This window comes from Chenopodium album, chromosome 15, assembly GCF_948465745.1.
Source record: "Chenopodium album chromosome 15, dcCheAlbu1.1, whole genome shotgun sequence".
Taxonomy (NCBI): domain Eukaryota; kingdom Viridiplantae; phylum Streptophyta; class Magnoliopsida; order Caryophyllales; family Amaranthaceae; genus Chenopodium; species Chenopodium album.
In genome coordinates, this window is record NC_137848.1 from 6991438 (window position 1) to 7009432 (window position 17995).

The 17995-nt window shown below is 32.4% G+C and overlaps 1 protein-coding gene across 1 annotated transcript; it reads left to right on the forward strand.

The window, feature by feature from the left end:
- The first annotated feature begins 15693 nt into the window (after positions 1-15693).
- Positions 15694-17750, forward strand: LOC145581748 (putative xyloglucan endotransglucosylase/hydrolase protein 33). The gene is made up of 4 exons (XM_081638778.1): positions 15694-16006; positions 16087-16187; positions 16295-16503; positions 17184-17750. Exons 1-4 carry the CDS (start codon positions 15763-15765, stop codon positions 17590-17592), a joined length of 963 nt encoding a protein of 320 aa, XP_081494904.1. The 5' UTR covers positions 15694-15762; the 3' UTR covers positions 17593-17750.
- The last annotated feature ends 245 nt before the right edge of the window (positions 17751-17995 follow it).

The following is a 17995-nucleotide window of genomic DNA, read 5'->3' on the forward strand; positions in this document are numbered from 1 at the left end:
AGACTTTTTGTGATTGGATATTTGGATAGAATGAAAAGGACGTTTGGGAGTTGAGGCAAATTTATAATTCTAGGAGTTAGATTTATGAGATGGCGATCGAGAGACACGTGTTGGTGTATGATTAGTCGATGAGAGTTCGAAGAGAGTGCAGGGCACGTGGGGGTGGAGGAGAGAGAGTGGGGTGAGAAGGGAGGAACTTACTTGAGTTGTACGTGCATGGTGATGGGCTTACGTGAAGGGCGTAGCCGACAAATTTGTGAGAGTTAGCTATTGGTTCAGGGGAAATTAATACTTTGTCTTTCTTCAAACTTAAGAAATTTATCAAAGATTATGCCAATCTATTTGGAGAAACGAAGTACGGAGTATATGTTACGACTTACGAGTACTTTGGTATAGACATTACTGAAGACTGTGTTTTATTCATTTTGTTTTCACTTATTAAAAAGAAAATCTTAACTTTAATTTAGATTATGTATGTATAGATTAATTATTTGTTTAAGTTCATGTAGGATAATGTCAAGACTATACGCACTTAGCACTCTAACCTAATAATTCTACTTTTTATTTGAACATAAATAGAATATACTCCCTCCATCTCACAATACATGAGACATTGGACTTTTTTTTTTTTTAACTATTCATGCATTAGGTCTGACCATAATTTTTTACTTAGGTAATAAAAATATATTTTATCACAAAATATGTTGTTACATAGGTTTTAATATAAAGTTTTATAATATAATTTTCAAAAAAAATTCATTAATATATAATTATATAAAAATAAAGTCAAATCAGTGTATTGACATGTCTGTGCAATGTTTGACTGTGTCATGTATTGTGGGCCAGAGGAAATATTAAGAACATTATAACATGGCTTGTAAATATGTATGATGAGGTTCGGAAATTTCTTGTAACAATAAATTAATATCGAAGAGTGGCAAGAAAATAATGGGGGCATCGGCATGATGCACGGAGTATACAGGTTGGAGCAACATGGTATATAAATATATAATAATGTGTACCTATTGTAATATTATTGTGACTTGTGAGCAGCTGACAATATCATAATAATGTAAGTAAGGTTTGACTTCAATTGTTTATAATTTAGAGCAGACAAAATTGGAACAAAACCGTATTGTTTCTTGTAATTTTAGATCCAGCATTTTAATTAAGTTTGTAGTATACATAATTACATACCCTTTCAGTTTATAGAATGGGCATGTTTGCTTGGTTATTAAGTTTGAGATGTCTAGTTTAGGTTTTACTCTGTATCTTGTGTTGTTTTTAATTTATCTGTTTAGTATTCACTTTAATTTGTCTGTTTAGTATTGTCTTTAATGTTCATTTTGGTTGTTTGAATGTTTACCATTGTTCAATTCATTCATAATGGAATGAATGAAGCCTCATTTTAATGGAAAAGTATACATAGCTTCATAATGAGATAGAAAAACATCATCATCTCATAGTTGCAAGCAACAATTTACAATTGCTACACATTTGAGTCAAACTCACTATGAAGGCTTTATAAACCTATTGGTAGACCTGTTATAACATATATAATCTCGGAGAACACCTCATGCATTCACTTTAATTTTATTAAAAAAAAACAATGAAATTAGTCTAAAAACGTGGATTATAGCTTTTTGGACAATATTTGACGTTTTTAAATCTAGAAAGGAAAGAGGTTAAAGTGCTTCCCATTAACCCCACTACACCCCAAGAGGCCATTTAGGTAGTTGGAATTTGGAATTTGGAAGTCTTAGAACTATGCACTTTGCCTTTAAACGGTCAGTTTAGCCCATTTACGTGTATTGCCTCCAATCATTCACTCAAGATTACAACGAGCCTTTATGCGACTAACTAATTGTCATATATGATTTCAAACAACATTATAAATATGACCCTAAGATGCATTTTTCTCGTGAGTTTTCGACATCGACTTCCAAAATCTCCAAATATAGCCCAATATTTTGTAGAGCCTTCACAATTGACCTTTGAAAAACATTTTTGAACCCGATAAGATAAAGCATCGAGTTGCTTCTCGTGGTTTGGAAAGGCCCCGAGAGGCCTACTCGGTGCCCGTGGGCCAGTATTTAGTTTTTCTGGTTGATTGGATTTAAAAGAAGAATATAGGATCCCTATACTGGGCCATAAGTATACTTTTACATTTGTAAGTCCTTATTATTTGCAAAGACAAGAAATAATAAAGGGACTTTATGGCCATGTGGGACAATATTGGCCCACGGTGCCACAAAGTTCATTTTGGGCTTATGTAGTAATGAGAGTACTGCTGAATTGTCAGGGAAAGAGAATTTTGAAGCTTTGGACCCTAGTCACTACGACACAGCTATTAGCCTTGGGTGTTAATTGGGTTGAGCAGCTCGAATTCGACTCGGTCAATACTCAGTTAAATTCAACTCAAGTTAGCTCGACTCTCGACTCAAAACTTTAATGAGCACAAGTTGAGCAGGTTTTATTAGATCGAAACTCTAGCGAGTACGAGTTGAGCATATGTAAAAGGATTTCGAGTCGAGGTCGAACACCCCTCAACTCGTGATTGACTCGCTCGATAATCACCCTAACTATTTGCAAAGACAAGAAATAACAAAGGGACTTTATGGCCATGTGGGACAATATTTAAACAGTTACTCCGTCTTACAATATTGGCCCACGGTGCCACAAAGTTCATTTTGGGCTTATGTAATAATGAGAGTACTGCTGAATTGTCAGGAAAAGAGAATTTTGAAGCTTTGGATCCTAGTCACTGGGACACAGCTATTAGCCACTTAATTAAGTTCACTAATAATTCAATTTCTCATTAAATGTCCCCAAAATACCATTAACCTCCTCTCGTCTTTGTTCCCGATAATGAAAGTGAGAGATAGCTCAAGTGATTAGAGTTTTCTTTCCGATTTTAGAAGACCCTAGAATCAATTTTCATCACCTTCCCTTGTGGCTCTCTAAACACCAAAAAAATAAAATAATGATGATTATATTAGCTATCTTATTAGCTTAAAACCCATAAGATCTATCCTAGTGCAAGGTTAAACGTCATTTTGGTCAAAGTAAAACGTAATATGATTTAATAATCTGGTCTAAACTTTTTTTTTTTTTTGAACAAATAAATGGGTCATAAAGTTAACTTCGACAAGGTGAATGGCAATGAGATATACCTATAGTATGAGTTTTCTGCATTTAACTGTCAATTTAATATTATCCGTTTTATTTTTATTGACACGTGTCTTTAATCTCGTTTGCAAATAGTGTTAAAGTCAAAATGTGTCAATTAAAAATAAACAAAGGACAATATGAGTTACTTTGTGTTCATTAAATTTAGTATAAAATGGGACAACTCAACTAGGACCGCATATCACTATTAATACAGGGATCAATGAAATTCTGTTCAATTTGATAAAATGATACTCCCTTCGTTTTTTTTTTAGTTGACACGTTTCTTTAGTTACATTTGTCAATACACAAATTTAACCGTTAATATCTCTAATTATCGATAAACAATCATTATAAAAAGTTGATATTTTGAAAATATATACCATGATGAATCTAACAAGATCTTACATGACTATATTTTTCATTATATATTAATCATAAAACACAATCAAAGGAAAGTGTATGAATAGTGTTAAAGTCAAAACGTGTCAACTAATAAAAATCGGAGATAGTATTGGGCAATATTTGTCAAAATAAACGGCCTATATCGATGGAATCAATTTCAAGCAGATTTGATGAATAAAAACCCAAAAAACCACATTCCAGGCTTACAACAACATTCGGATTAATCATTACTTATACAGAATATGTGGTAATGTCCTAACTTCATGGAACTACGCTTGTGACGAGAAATAATGATATACGGAATATCAAATATGCATGTATGAAAGATACTCTCAATTTTCAACCCATGTAACTGGATTTCTGAATCTTATTAATTATATATCCATATTAAATATTAATTATTGATAGTAATTACGGCCACAATATAATGTAACAAATCCAATATAATATGATACTCCCTCCATTTCAGTTTGTTAGTCCCATATAATATTTTTGGCGTTTTAAAAAGATTTACCCATATTGAATGTATCACATTTTAATTTAGTTTTTATTTCCTATTTTAATTAATTGATTATGAATTGATGACATGACTCTAAGTAAAAAATTATTCCCTTGAATTATGCAATTATGGTTCACGGTTTCCTAAAAAATCAAAAGGCAAAACTATTTATGAATTGTTTTTTACTTTAATGTTAGATTCCAAATATTCTTCTTTTCTTTATGTGATTGATTATATATGAGACTGTCATATTGAAACGGAGGGAGTACATACTCTTTATTAACGGTTAAAATTACATAAGAGTATATTATAAGCAAAAATTAATTTAGGGTATATACTATACTATTAGACTTTGATAGGTCTTCACTTCTCCAACCATTAATCTATCAATAATAACATAATACTAAAAACAGACACCAGGAATGACACGTGTCAATTCCTGGTATAGTTTTTTTTCCCTCAAAAATACCTCTTTCCTATTTTACTAAAATCTTCTTTGACAATCTTAATATAATATAACTATCATAATATTATTACAAATCTTTTACTCTGTTTTCCATATCTTTTAATATATTACTTTGTATATCATATCTTTAATACATCGTATTTAATTCCTTCAAATAAGGTAATTTTGTAACAATATTTAAAATGATGAATTATTAAAATGATTCTTACTACACAAATTATTATTATTGTTATTGTTAAACGGGGATTTCGATTTTTGTAATACTTTAATTGGTTTCTCGCCTAATTCTAATATGAAGAATATAACAAAATGAAGGAAGATTAGCAACATTGTGTAACATTATAAACATTTTATCAATGCATGTAATTAGGTAAGAAAATTTGATAAATTAAATTTCATTCTTTTTATTTGTATATCTCCAACACTTTCATATATTATACTCCCTCCGTTTCTACATGATAGTCTCATATGGAATCAAATCACATAAATATAAGAAAAGAAGAATATTTGGAGTCTAACATTAAAGTATAAAAACAGTTCATAATCAGTTTGTCTTATTTAAATTTTTTGAATTTTTTTTGAAAAATATCAACCATAATTGCATGATTCAAGGGAGGAATTTCCTTATTTAGAGTTGTATCATCAATCAACAATCAATTAATATAAACAATCATAACTTATGTATAAAATAGGAAATAAAAACTAAATTAAAAATATAATTTATTCAATATGGGTAGATCTTTTTGAAATGCCTAAAATAGTATATGGGACTAACATTATGAAACGGAGGGAGTAACATTTTTGGAAAAAAATTTACCAATTATGATTAAATTGGAATTATTATTTCTACCTATTATGTGTAATACATAATTTTAGATACCTATTTGGTTAATAAAAGAAAATTGATACTAATTTATCATTGAATTTTTAAAACACTGGTCTAATATGTAGTTTTAATAAACTCATTTTGACTCTTTAATTATATTCCATGTTTCATTTCATTATATACGAAATATAAGAAGATAATAAATATGTTATAGTTGTATTTTTAATACAGTTTTTTCCTTTTGTTGATTAAATGTAGTGAAATAACCGTGCATGGCACGCGACCTAATCTAGTCAATCATTAAAACTATGTTTAGTTCACGGTTCACCTAATCTTATTATTATTTTCTAAATATGGTATGATCCGGTCTGGCATATTAAATTCAGTAAATTTTAACCTTATTTGTATGATTATCCTTATAATCATCAAATGAAAAATATATATTATATGAAGTACTTACTGATCTCATGTAATTTGAATATAGCAAATATTTGCTTAAATAAGTTGGATTGAACATAGCCTAAATGTGTTAAATTAAGATTATACTTCGCAAAATGCTAATTATAGAATTTTGCACATCATTTTTACGCATTTGATCTATGCAAATAATAAAAAGAGGGAGTATAACTGTACGAGTTTTGCTTTGTAATGGCTGTTTTTTTTTTTTTTTTTTAATCGGCGCATATGTATGTATGTAAATTGTGACTAGTGAGTTGTGATTCTTGTGATAGTTGTGAACAGAGAAGTTAATACGCTTAGAATATGTAAGGCTAAGATCCCGGAATAGGAGATTCGATAGAGTTGTGTTGGCTTATTGCCATGTTGGGCTCATGCTTACAATCTTACATCCAGGTTAGCACAGAACCCCAATTTGTCATATCGTGCGAACACAGCAATGGTCTTGGAAAATATAATCAAATTTTGAAACAAGGATAAGTTATTTTAATTTGTGTATATATATATATATATATATATATATATATATATATATATATATATATATATATATATATATATATATATATATATGCGCCTTAATAATGCAGATTCATAGACATTTTGTACAATAAAATTGAAACTAGATACGAGTAATGCAAAGCACATGAAATCATAGTCTTTGACACATGAATTACTTACTAATTAAGCTTTAAACTGCTTTAGCCAAAAAAAAAGAAAAGGAGCTGAGCTAGCTCGATCACCAGCAATTTTTATATTCTATTTTGAGGAATATATTATACTAGTACTACATATCTCTTAAAGGGAATTTATTTTAAACCAGCAAAGTCACTTTCTTTTTAATTATTGGGCTATAATTAATGAGAATTTGGTATCAAAAAAAAAAAAAGTAAGTGGCCAGTAATGTTGTGGCAATCATAGGTTGGGACTTGGGATTTGGGAATAACCCTAGATTTACCAATTGGAAATTGGAATTCAGGAGCTGGGATAGGGACGGTAAGGTTGACTAGTTTGAGTATCAAATGAGAGAATAATGATTTGAGTGTGTGGACTATGAGCATCTCCGATCGATACACCTTTTACTCTTTTAGTCTTAGGTTATCTCATCACATCAAATATTTTAAGCTAGTATATATACGGAGTATCTTGTAGCTACAAAGTGTTTTAATAGTTACTTATAACATATTGAGAAAGCATATAACATGATTGAATGGACTTTCTATGGAAAGCCCTTTTAGCCTTTGGTTTTCCCTCCAAGTGGATCCACTGGATCCGCGAGTGTGTGACCAAAGTTTCTTACTCATTAAGATAAATGGTGAGACTACCGAATGGTTTAAGCCCACAAGAGGTTTAAGACAAGGAGACTCCTTGTCACCTTACCTTTTTATATTGTGCATGGAGGTTCGATCTTATAAGGAAATTATCTCTATAAAGTAAGAATCGCAAATCTGTAATAGTCTTTAAAATTACACCTCGGTCTTTCAATATCCCTTGCCTTCTCTTTGCAGATGATAGTCTTGTCCTCTATAAAGCCACTTCTTCTGCCTGTTTTAACCAAAAAAGGATACTTGATGAATTTTGTAGTATGTCAAGGCAACTTGTTAATTTTCAGAGGTCCTCAATTATTTTTTCCCGACAAATTGAAAATAGGCAACGTGCAATCCTTACAGCCCAATTTAACATGACACCGAATTCATCGCTCGGGGAAGTCTTTTTTAAATCTTATTATCCTTTAATTTGAAAAGGGATTTCAAAAAAGTAATTGACAATTGCAACCCAATTTAACATGACACCGAATTCATCGTTCAGGGAAGTCTTTTTTAAATCTTATTATCCTTTAATTGCAAAGGGATTTCAAAAAAGTAATTGACAACACGCGAAATAGGATACAGCAATGGCAAGCTGGCTATCTCTCTAAAGCGGGTCGTCACACGCTAATTCAAAGCAATTTAGAAGCATTCCCTTCTTTCCTCTTGCCTGCTCTTCTTCCCTCATCCCCACGGACATCGCCAAGAAATTAGATTCCCTCCATAGAAACTTTTTTTGGAGACAAGAAAAAGATAAAAACGGGAGTCCTCTAGTAGCATGGAATAAAATTTGTAGACCTAAAGCTCTCGGGGGTTTAGGATTAAGACGAACATTGCCTCTAAATAAAGCTTTTTTAACCAAGTTAGGTTGGAAGATTCTCTGAACCTTCTAATCTTTAGGTCAAAATCATAAGAGATAAGTATCTTCGTAATTATTCACTTTTTGAATACCATCATCAACCAAAAAGATTCTCATATCGATGCTGGCCCAATGGGAAATTTTACGAAAAGGTATTCGGTGGAAGATTGGTACTGGTTCTAACATTTATTTTTGGATAGACAATTGGGTTACAATAAAAGTCTACTAGAAACTCTCAACTTACAAGGACACCAAGTGGATATTGACCTAAAAGTTGCAGACTTCAATTTGTCAAACAGTTAGTGGGACAAACCTAGACTCACTTCCTTATTGCCAAAACATATCGTTGCACGCATCATGGGCATTTCTTTACCAAGTTCAAAAATGATAGATACGTCAGTATGGGGCCCTACCCCCTATGGCAACTTCTCAGTGAAGTCATCCACTTGGATAGCACACAATCTTGAACTCGACATGCCTAAATGGCCCCACCGTTGGATTTGGAAGCTCGATATCCCTCTTAAGCTCCAAATCTTCCTATGACAATTGATGCATGGTAGCATTGGAGTTAGAGATATCCTTCACAAAAGAAAAATTGCTTTTAGCAATTGTAGCCTTTGTACTTTAAATTCAGAGACAATCGACCATTTGTTTCTAGATTGTGAAAAAAACTAAAGAAATTTGGAAATATCCTTTAAACAAGAGTTAGTTAAGCAATTCTCTTACACATGAAGGCTTGCTAGTTGCTACCAACCCTAAACAACCTCAGAAAGAACAATTCAACTCTTAGAATGTTTATCTTTTTATTATGGAGCATATGGAAAGAACCAAATTCTATTATTTTTCAAAATGAAACATTAGATATCCCTCAAACTTTCCACAGAGCGCAATTTGCGTTCAACGAGTGGCAATGCCGCACTCTCACAGATACCATTTTAAGCCCTAGGTCACTTATGCAGAGATCCCAAACCCATACCCACCACCAACCCATCCATTCCATTCCGCGCCAGCGGGTTATTTGGGAAGCACCCCCCTCAAACTCTTTCAAACTCAACTTTGACGGTTCACTAAAAAATAACTCAGCAGCATCAGGTGTCATCATTAGAAACAACACTGGTTCCCTTATCGCAGCTCGCACCTTCAACCTTGGCAACACCACTATTTTTGTTGCAGAAACTACATCTCTTCAAAAAGACATCCTTCTTGCTCTTCAACACGGGATTCAACATTTAGTCTTCGAAGGGGATAATCTCCTAGTAAACAATGCAGTCAAAGGAGTTTGGTCTGTTCCATGGCAAATCGATCATATCATCATCGACATCCTCAATCTTCTTCAAAGGTTTCAGCACTAGGACATTAACCATGTTTACAAAAAAGAAAATAGAGCAGCAGATTGGATCACGAATGTAGGTCATCTTATTAGTGATAACATGGATATTACTCTTTATACTTCTTCATCTTTGTATCCTATTATTTCCTCTGATGCATTAGGAATTCCCCTCATGAGGAAGGGTTCCTAATGTTTTTCTTTTTTCTTACCCTTTAAAAAAAATTGTATTGTAGTTTGTAAGAAAAATAAATAAATAATGTAGTTTTTACTGTACACATGTCATAATTTAAGTGGGTGGTATTATCTTTGAAAAACCAATCAACGTAACTTGTTTGGGTAGGGTTCTTAATCTAGCTACATTAATATTTCTACTCCAATAGTAAGTTACATGCTTGTATAATTAATTAATTTGCAAGCAAGTCCATTTTGTATACCATTGGAGATTTAGTAAGTAATTTATTTATAATTATTATTATCTTGACCATTACGGAGTAAGTTTTGTTTAATGGAATAATTACTTTTATGTTCTCAGATCATCTAGCCAAAATTTTAATCATTCCAATTATGTATCTAATACTCAGCTCCGTAATAACTATCTACTTTGTAATTTGATTAATGTATATGTACTTATTTTTGTATGCAACTTTTTTTTTTTGGAGGTATAGTTTAATTAATGTTCGGTCTAATAGATTAATAAATTGTTTGCCATTCTAACCGGACTTGAATGAGTAATGGACTAATAATGACTCAACCCTAACTCAAACAAAATCCAAATATACAAAAACTCAATATAAGCATAACTAGTCAAAAACTCAAACCATGAAAAGAAGACATTTAGTAAGTTTAGTGGGGAAGGATAAATGACTCAATTTAGACTGAAATTAGTATTAATGATCAACCTTGATTGTATTTAATTACAACCTAATCCAAAAATTAACATATGTGAAGTGCGTATTCTCTTTGTTCTTAAATACTCTTAACATACCGTTTGACAATGGTATTATTTTCATATGATTAAGCTGATGAAACTAACCTTTGCTTAAACCGAACTTAATCCAGACAACCCAATTACCACCTAAAATGGTCGTAAATCTAAGTTATGCCCCTACTAGATAATGAGATGGCAATCAATGTGGCATGAAATTAAGATGGGCATGCTTACCAATGATGAGATGGCCTGGCAAGCTAAGATGTCGCTAACATAAAACTTGTGTAATGTAGCTGGCATAGCGACTTCACCGCGTCATGTTTTGTTAGCCTTCTTAAATTCTCCCTCATCTCAATTGGACCACATTTTGTAATATTTGGTGCGTTAGCTTAACATCTTTCATTCTTAATTTCCTACCTGTGTAGGTATTCTAAAACTTTTTTTTTTTATCAAATGAATTTGTAAGTATATTAACAAGGGTAATGCTATATGTAGTATTAAGGGATATATATAATTATTAAATACACTCTTGAAAATTGTATAACATTAGGTATTCATGACAAAAATACGCGCAAATCAGTAGTGTAATTTGTGTTTATATTTTTATGATTTCTTAAATTTATACGACTTTTTAGTATATATTTAATGCTTATATGTAACCCTAAGGTTTATATATAGCATTTTCCTATTAACAATTATAGCTTAGGAGTTAGGAAGTTTTTTGGGATAATTGCAACAATTATTCAACTGATAAAGACTAGGCAACAAAATAGGCAATTCATTGCTAATTTGCTCATTTTTTAAAAAATTGTGTGCTGTGATAAGTGGATCAAGTTCAGAGAGCTCATAAAATTGCAAACAATTATCGTCTTTCTTTTATCTTGTTTCATTTTTATAAAAATCCTTTTATGTTTAGCTAAAAAAAAAAAAAAAAACTCCGGTAAAAATAAAAAAGAGAAAAAAAAACGGGGGGGGGGGGGGGGTGATTGGAGGTATTCCATTATTGAGTGTGTTTTTTAATTTTGATTCATCAGTAATTATTTTCCTTTTTTGTATAAATAATTTTAGGCTATTTTGTTTTTTACCACCTCACAAAAACACGAAAATCTCTTTTACCACCTCCCAAAAAAAGTATTTTACTTTACCACCTCATAAAAAACACGAATATAGGTTTTACCACCACTTAACTGATTCCGTTTAAGAATTCGTTAAGTGGGCCCATAAAGCCACGTGTCGTGCTATTATTGGCCAAAAAAAGAAAAAAATAAAAAAAAAAGAAAAAAAAATTAAAAAACTCTAAAGCTACCCAGCCACCGCCACAGCGCCACCACCACGCCACCACCTAACCCACAACTACCCCCCGAACCTACCACTGGCGGCGCAACTCCACCCCCTCCCTCTTCCAACCCACCTGAACGCCCCCTTCCATCTCCCGCAACCGCAATCGACCCAAAAACCACCAACCCACAACCCTCAATGACCACGAATCCCCCCAAAATAGCCACGATTTCGGCCACAAATGGCCGAAATCGGCCGGTTAAGGCCACTCAGCCTTAAAACCGGCCGATTTCGGCCATTTGTGGCCGAAATCGTGACCGTATTAGGGAAGGAGGGTTTTGGGTTTGGTGGTTTTTGGGGGTGTTACGGTTGCGGGAAAGGGAGGGGGAGGGTTTAGGTGGGTTGGGGCTGGTGGTGCGACGCAGGTGGTGGTTTCGGGGAGTGCTGTGGTGAGTTGGGGGGGAAGGCGGCGGTGGCGCGGGGGTGGTGCCGCGGTGGTGGCCGGAGTAGTTTTAGGTTTTTTTTTGTTTTTTTTTTTAATTTCTCTTTTTTTTTTAACAAATAAAATGCTGACACGTGTTACTGTGGGCCACACTTAACGGAATTTTTGGATGGAAACCGTTAAGTGGTGGTAAAACCTATATTCGTGTTTTTTATGAGGTGGTAAAGTAAAATACTTTTTTTGGGAGGTGGTAAAAGAGATTTTCGTGTTTTTGTGAGGTGGTAAAAAACAAAATTTCCATAATTTTATGCATATTTGGAGTTTTCTTTTAGTTGGGTAATAATTTAGAAATACTTTCTCATGTAAAAAAAAGGTAAAATTTCTCATGTATTTAGCTTAAACAAGCCCAATAATTTTAACACTATTGAGTTTGACTTTTAAGTGAAAATGTGAGAAGTAATGGCGTTTGATGTCAATGATATGAAATGCAACCTAACATGGTTTCAGCTTTTCGACCAAAGTGGTTGCTTGTTACTATGTTAGATACGAGTAGTTAAATCATTGTTCAAAAAAAAGATCAATAGGTAAAGATAGGGTAAGATGGGATTACCTTGTGTTTAATGTGACAAATTTAAAAAAATTTCAGACTAGTTAACCAAAATGTGAAATTCATTATTTATAATTTAGACTAGTTGCCACAACTTGACACTCATTGTCCAATATATGATATTCATAGCCTAAAATTTGAGATAGATCCAAAATCTAAGACTCGTTAAAATCTATGACTTATCGCTCAAAATGTTATATTAATTATCCAATATATGAGATTCATTGCGTGTTATCATATTCATATTAACAAACTAGTGACTAGGATGATGTGAATCATCACACAACGCCTCTTAAATGAATACTCCATATCCCTTAAGACTTTAAAAGCTACATAAGATGATTTCGTATTAGATAAAAAAAAAATAATAATAATAAAGTTTTTCTATATATAAATTAATAAATATAAATTGACTATCAAAAGAAAAATATTACGTAATTAACATTTGGATGATATTATCACTGGTTGCAATTCAATTTCTTCCGATCGTATAGATAATTTTATAAGAGATTTTCTATGTAATTGGATAAGATAAAGAGCATTTCATAAAATTGTAAAGTACAAGCAACTATGGCTAGTAGACTAGTAGTAGTTTATGTTTTTTAATAATCACTAGTTTCTGTTTAAGCACATGTCAAAAAATAAAAAATAAAAAATTGTAAAGTTAGAAAAGTCAGAAAAACTTCACAAGTGTGTTAGACAAACATGACAAGAAACTACTTCAATTAAATATGGAGTGCTAGTAGTACAAAAACAGGAGGACTCATAAAAACCATAAAGTTTACAGGTGAATATATGCATCATGCATGCACCCTATATTTTCACACGGTTGGCCAATGCTAGACGTTTCAAGTCTACTCAAGTTTGGCACGACCTACTTTCAAATTTAACTTTTTTTATTTTATTTTTGAGGTCATAAAAATAACCTCCCATTTTTCTTCTGCTTGTTTGAATTTTGAGGTCAAGCAAATTTAATTCACAAATTTGACATCGGTAACCAGAGGGTTTAGAGGTGTCAAAAGCACGTCCAATCCGACTCGATCCGAAATCAATCCGAAAAATATCTAATTCAGATTTAAACTCGAGTGAACATAACAATTTAGTATGACTTAATTTTAAAAATTAACCCGACCTGACCTGACCATAGCAAATCCGATCCGATTATTGGAATTAACACCTCTATTGGTAACTAGTTGTAGTTCTCCATTTTATATTTTCACACCCAAATTTCATCAATTGTCAATGTCCTTAAAAGTAACTTGTATTATATGCATGACTTAAAGACTTAGATAATTAGAGGTGTCAAAAGCACACCGACCCTACATATCTGGTTCGAAAAATATTCGATTTACATTTGGACTCGCGTGAACATAACAATTTAGTATAACTTAACTTTAAAAATTGACCCGACCCGACCCGACCCGACCATATTAGATCCGATCTGATCATCCGAATTGACACCCCTATTTAGATTTAAGAATATAATGGATTAATTTGGACTTAATATTGTTGAGTTGTTTGTAATCTTACACTCTTACCAAGATCCCGAGTGTATAAAACTATATAAGTGTATTATTATACGTAACAATTAGACCATGTGAGTAGGGTGATGGTAGGGTTTCAGCTTATAATGACAAAAATCAGCTCAAATCACTGATTTGGCTCTTATTATATGTTATTATTCGTGGTGTAGGGGATTCACTTGTTTTTTCTGCGCATCTTCTAATCCCAAAAACTTAACCATCAAAACTGATCTATTTTATTTTGTTTTTTAAAATACGACATTTTTTATCGGATAGAATCCTACTTATTGTATTAAAATAATAATAATAATAATAATTACAATTGTAGTTTAGTAAATTGAGTATGTATTATTTATACTTGCACTTGGCAGAGTCCATAGAAAATTAGAGCTAACAGCAGCATTGATTGTCTTACATGGCTACATCTTCTACATGTCCCACACTTTATTCTCAAGCCAAACATACTCAATACACTATACAACCCCACTTCCATTGCTTTGTTATACGATGCATTAGGCTTGGTTTTATCCCTTAGTCTATTCAAATGTAATACAAAATGTTTTGTTTGTAAACGAATTGAAGCAATGACATTGGATGAAGATAAACTCAATATACCTACTACGTCGGCATTAGTGTTGTGCCAGGCCGAGCTAGGTAAAAAGCTACCAAATTTCCCTTGGTTAGGAAAAAGTCTAGTCTACAAATGGTCGAGTTACATTAGGTTCATGACTAAAGTCTCTTTAATGTGAACGCCTTATTTTAGATGCGTAAAGTGCATACTTAAATTTATATATATTTCGGTTAAGAAGGTATCATGCATCACTATTCTAAATTTCCTGCAGCAAGCACCAAGAATCGATCACCATTCACCAAGGTAGAGTAAGATACGTGTTGGCCATGCCAATTCAAGGTGAGCTAATAACAACAAATCACCCATTACGAAAAATTATAATGACAATAACTAACACTACATATACATTCGTACAAAATTTTTTACTTGAAAGTGGAGGGTGGATGAGATTTGAACCTGTGATCTTTGAGTCACGTTAACTCCAATACCATGTTAAAAGTTCAACTCAACCACAAACTTAAGCTAATAGTTGAGGCACATGAATATGTTTTTTATACTCTTATCACTAATAAATATATGAATTTGATGTTTGATTGCACACAAAAAGACCCTTAATTAAAAAATAATTTTTTGAACTTACACATACTTTACAATTTCATATATTGACTAATCAACAAAAGAAAGGGTCTTTCTATGTGCAATCAAACAACAAATCCGAAAACAATAACTCGAGGGAATCCTATCACCTTATTAGTCCCTTAAAATCGATTGAATCATGGATATACCTTTCATCCATTTCAATTTTGTTCAATTCAAACACCTAGAACAGAGTTACCTTGTTGGTTTGTTCAAATACCTAGAACTACATCCAATAAAAACAATGACACAAATCACACAATAAACAATATACTAGTAATTTCTACAAGAGGAACCTCAAAAGAAATACAAAAAATTCCAGCTTGCACCAACTCAGCAACTCCAGTCAGCATTCAGCAGCCTCTAATATCCCATATAAATACACCACCCTTCATTTGTCCAACACCACAATCCTCTGTTTTTATTTATGACATACACAAACAAACTATAGTATAAAAAATATGGCATACTTGCTTAGCAAGAACCTCCATTTACAAGCCATAATCTTGTCTACATTCATACTACTACTAAGCTCATCAAACCATGGCACTAACGCTCAAAGCGTGCCGCCGAGCTCGACTCGATTAACTAGCCTCTTCCCTCATCTTTCCTTCGACCGGGACTACTCCCAAATGTTTGGAGACTCTAACGCTCAAATTTATGGCAATGGTTCTTTTGCTAAGATTTCTCTTGACAAAAAAACTGGTAATTTTTTTTATTTTATCTAATTTTAAGTAATTTATTAATGTAATCTTGTAATAAACTAACATGATCAAAACATACAGGTGCAGGTTTTGGCTCTAAGAATCATTACAATTATGGGTTCTTTAGTGCTGCTATCAAACTTCCCCCTGGTTTCACCTCTGGAGTTGTTGTCGCCTTTTATGTAAGTCCATTAACACGCATGTAAAATATACAACGGTTGCATAAGATATTTTGGTTATTTATAAATAACCGCGAGACTAATTGAATGATTTTTTTCCTTGGCTCCAGATGTCGAATTCAGATATTTTTCCACACAACCACGATGAGATCGATTTCGAGTTACTTGGGCATCAAAAAAGCAGGAATTGGGTTTTGCAAACAAATATGTATGGAAATGGAAGTGTAAAAACAGGGAGAGAAGAGAAATTTCGACTATGGTTTGATCCAACTACACAGTTTCATGAATACAGCATCATATGGAATAGTCATCATATTGTGTAAGCAAATGCCAACTTAAGCTTATACTATACCTAAAATCATGTCATTTTTTTGTACAATAATTATAACCTTATGGTGTAACCTGTAACAGGACAACTCGATATAACTAATCTTTGCTCAACCTTTTTTTACTAAAGTAGTACGGCTAGAAAGGTACATTATATATTAACTCGATCTAAGGTACAAATCAAACTGTAACAAAACTTGAGGGACGGGTTAGAAAAAATATATGTCATTTAGATAGAATTGATAACAGGGTACAAAGTTGATGAATTTATTTGAATTTTGTAACTCGTTAAATATTTCTTTAAGAAGGTTTATTTATACATGCATTATTTAATTAAGAAAAATAAAATTGTAACATGTTTATGTTTGGAACAAAATGGTTTATAGGTAAGATATAAATTGTGGACCTCATACTCAAAACACTATGAGTTGCATCATTTCAAGACTTCAAGTTGCCCATAACAACTAGACACAAACTTCCCTACCCAAACCTTAAATGCCTAGCAACACACTACTAGAAGAAATCAAACCATAATGCATGACACCTAATACAGGCTAAATTAGGAATTCATAAGTAGATTATCTTAAGAAAATAACTTAAATGGATGTCTACTAATTTAGTTGTTATATTAATATATAGTAAGTTTAATTAATTTTTTTCTTCGAAATGCAGGTTTCTAGTAGACAATATACCAGTTAGGGAAGTACAAAAAACTCCGGCGACGTCTTCATCCTATCCATCAAAACCTATGGCGGTTTATGCCACAATATGGGATGCTTCACCTTGGGCAACCCATGGAGGAAAATACCCGGTTAACTATAAGTACGCCCCATTTACCGCTTCGTTAGGGGAGATGGAGATGGCCGGTTGCATTTATGACCCGAAAGATCTTTCGGGTAAATCATGCTCTAAGAGTAGTAGCCCATCAAGTTTGGACCCTCTTGAGGGCCAAGATTTTGTTAAGTTATCAAATCAACAAAACAAAGGACTACAATGGGCAAGAAGCAAGCAAATGATCTACTCTTATTGTAAAGACAAACGTAGGTACAAAGTCCTACCACCGGAATGCACCACAAAATAACTACGATTCAATTAATTTATTTATTTTTTTATATATACATTTTTGTAACATTTTTTATATTATTTTTTACCAAGATTGAATATGTAATTAGTACTTGAGGACTTGAAAATTGTACCAATATCACAATATTAGAAATTAAAGTGTAACGATTTGTTTAAGTTTTGTGACTCTTTTGTTGTCATTTAACATAGATTCTAGTAGTAAAGTTTACCCAACAAAATTAAATTATTAATGCATTAAATAAAGAAACTACTGTGATCCAACATAAAATAAAGTACTATAATTAGTATAATATAGAAAAAAATAAAGTTAATTTTGTCTTTTTCATGTATTTTATTTTTGCTAAAAATCCAACTTGTGCATAATAATGTCTAAATCATAGACAGCTATAAACATTGAACTA

Excerpts from the sequence above, each read along its gene's own strand:
- LOC145581748 (XM_081638778.1), top strand. The coding sequence starts at position 15,763 with ATGGCATACTTGCTTAGCAAGAACCTCCATTTACAAGCCATAATCTTG. Across the intron at positions 16,007-16,086 it reads TTCTCTTGACAAAAAAACTG|GTGCAGGTTTTGGCTCTAAG; the intron begins GTAATTTTTTTT and ends CAAAACATACAG. Across the intron at positions 16,188-16,294 it reads GAGTTGTTGTCGCCTTTTAT|ATGTCGAATTCAGATATTTT; the intron begins GTAAGTCCATTA and ends CCTTGGCTCCAG.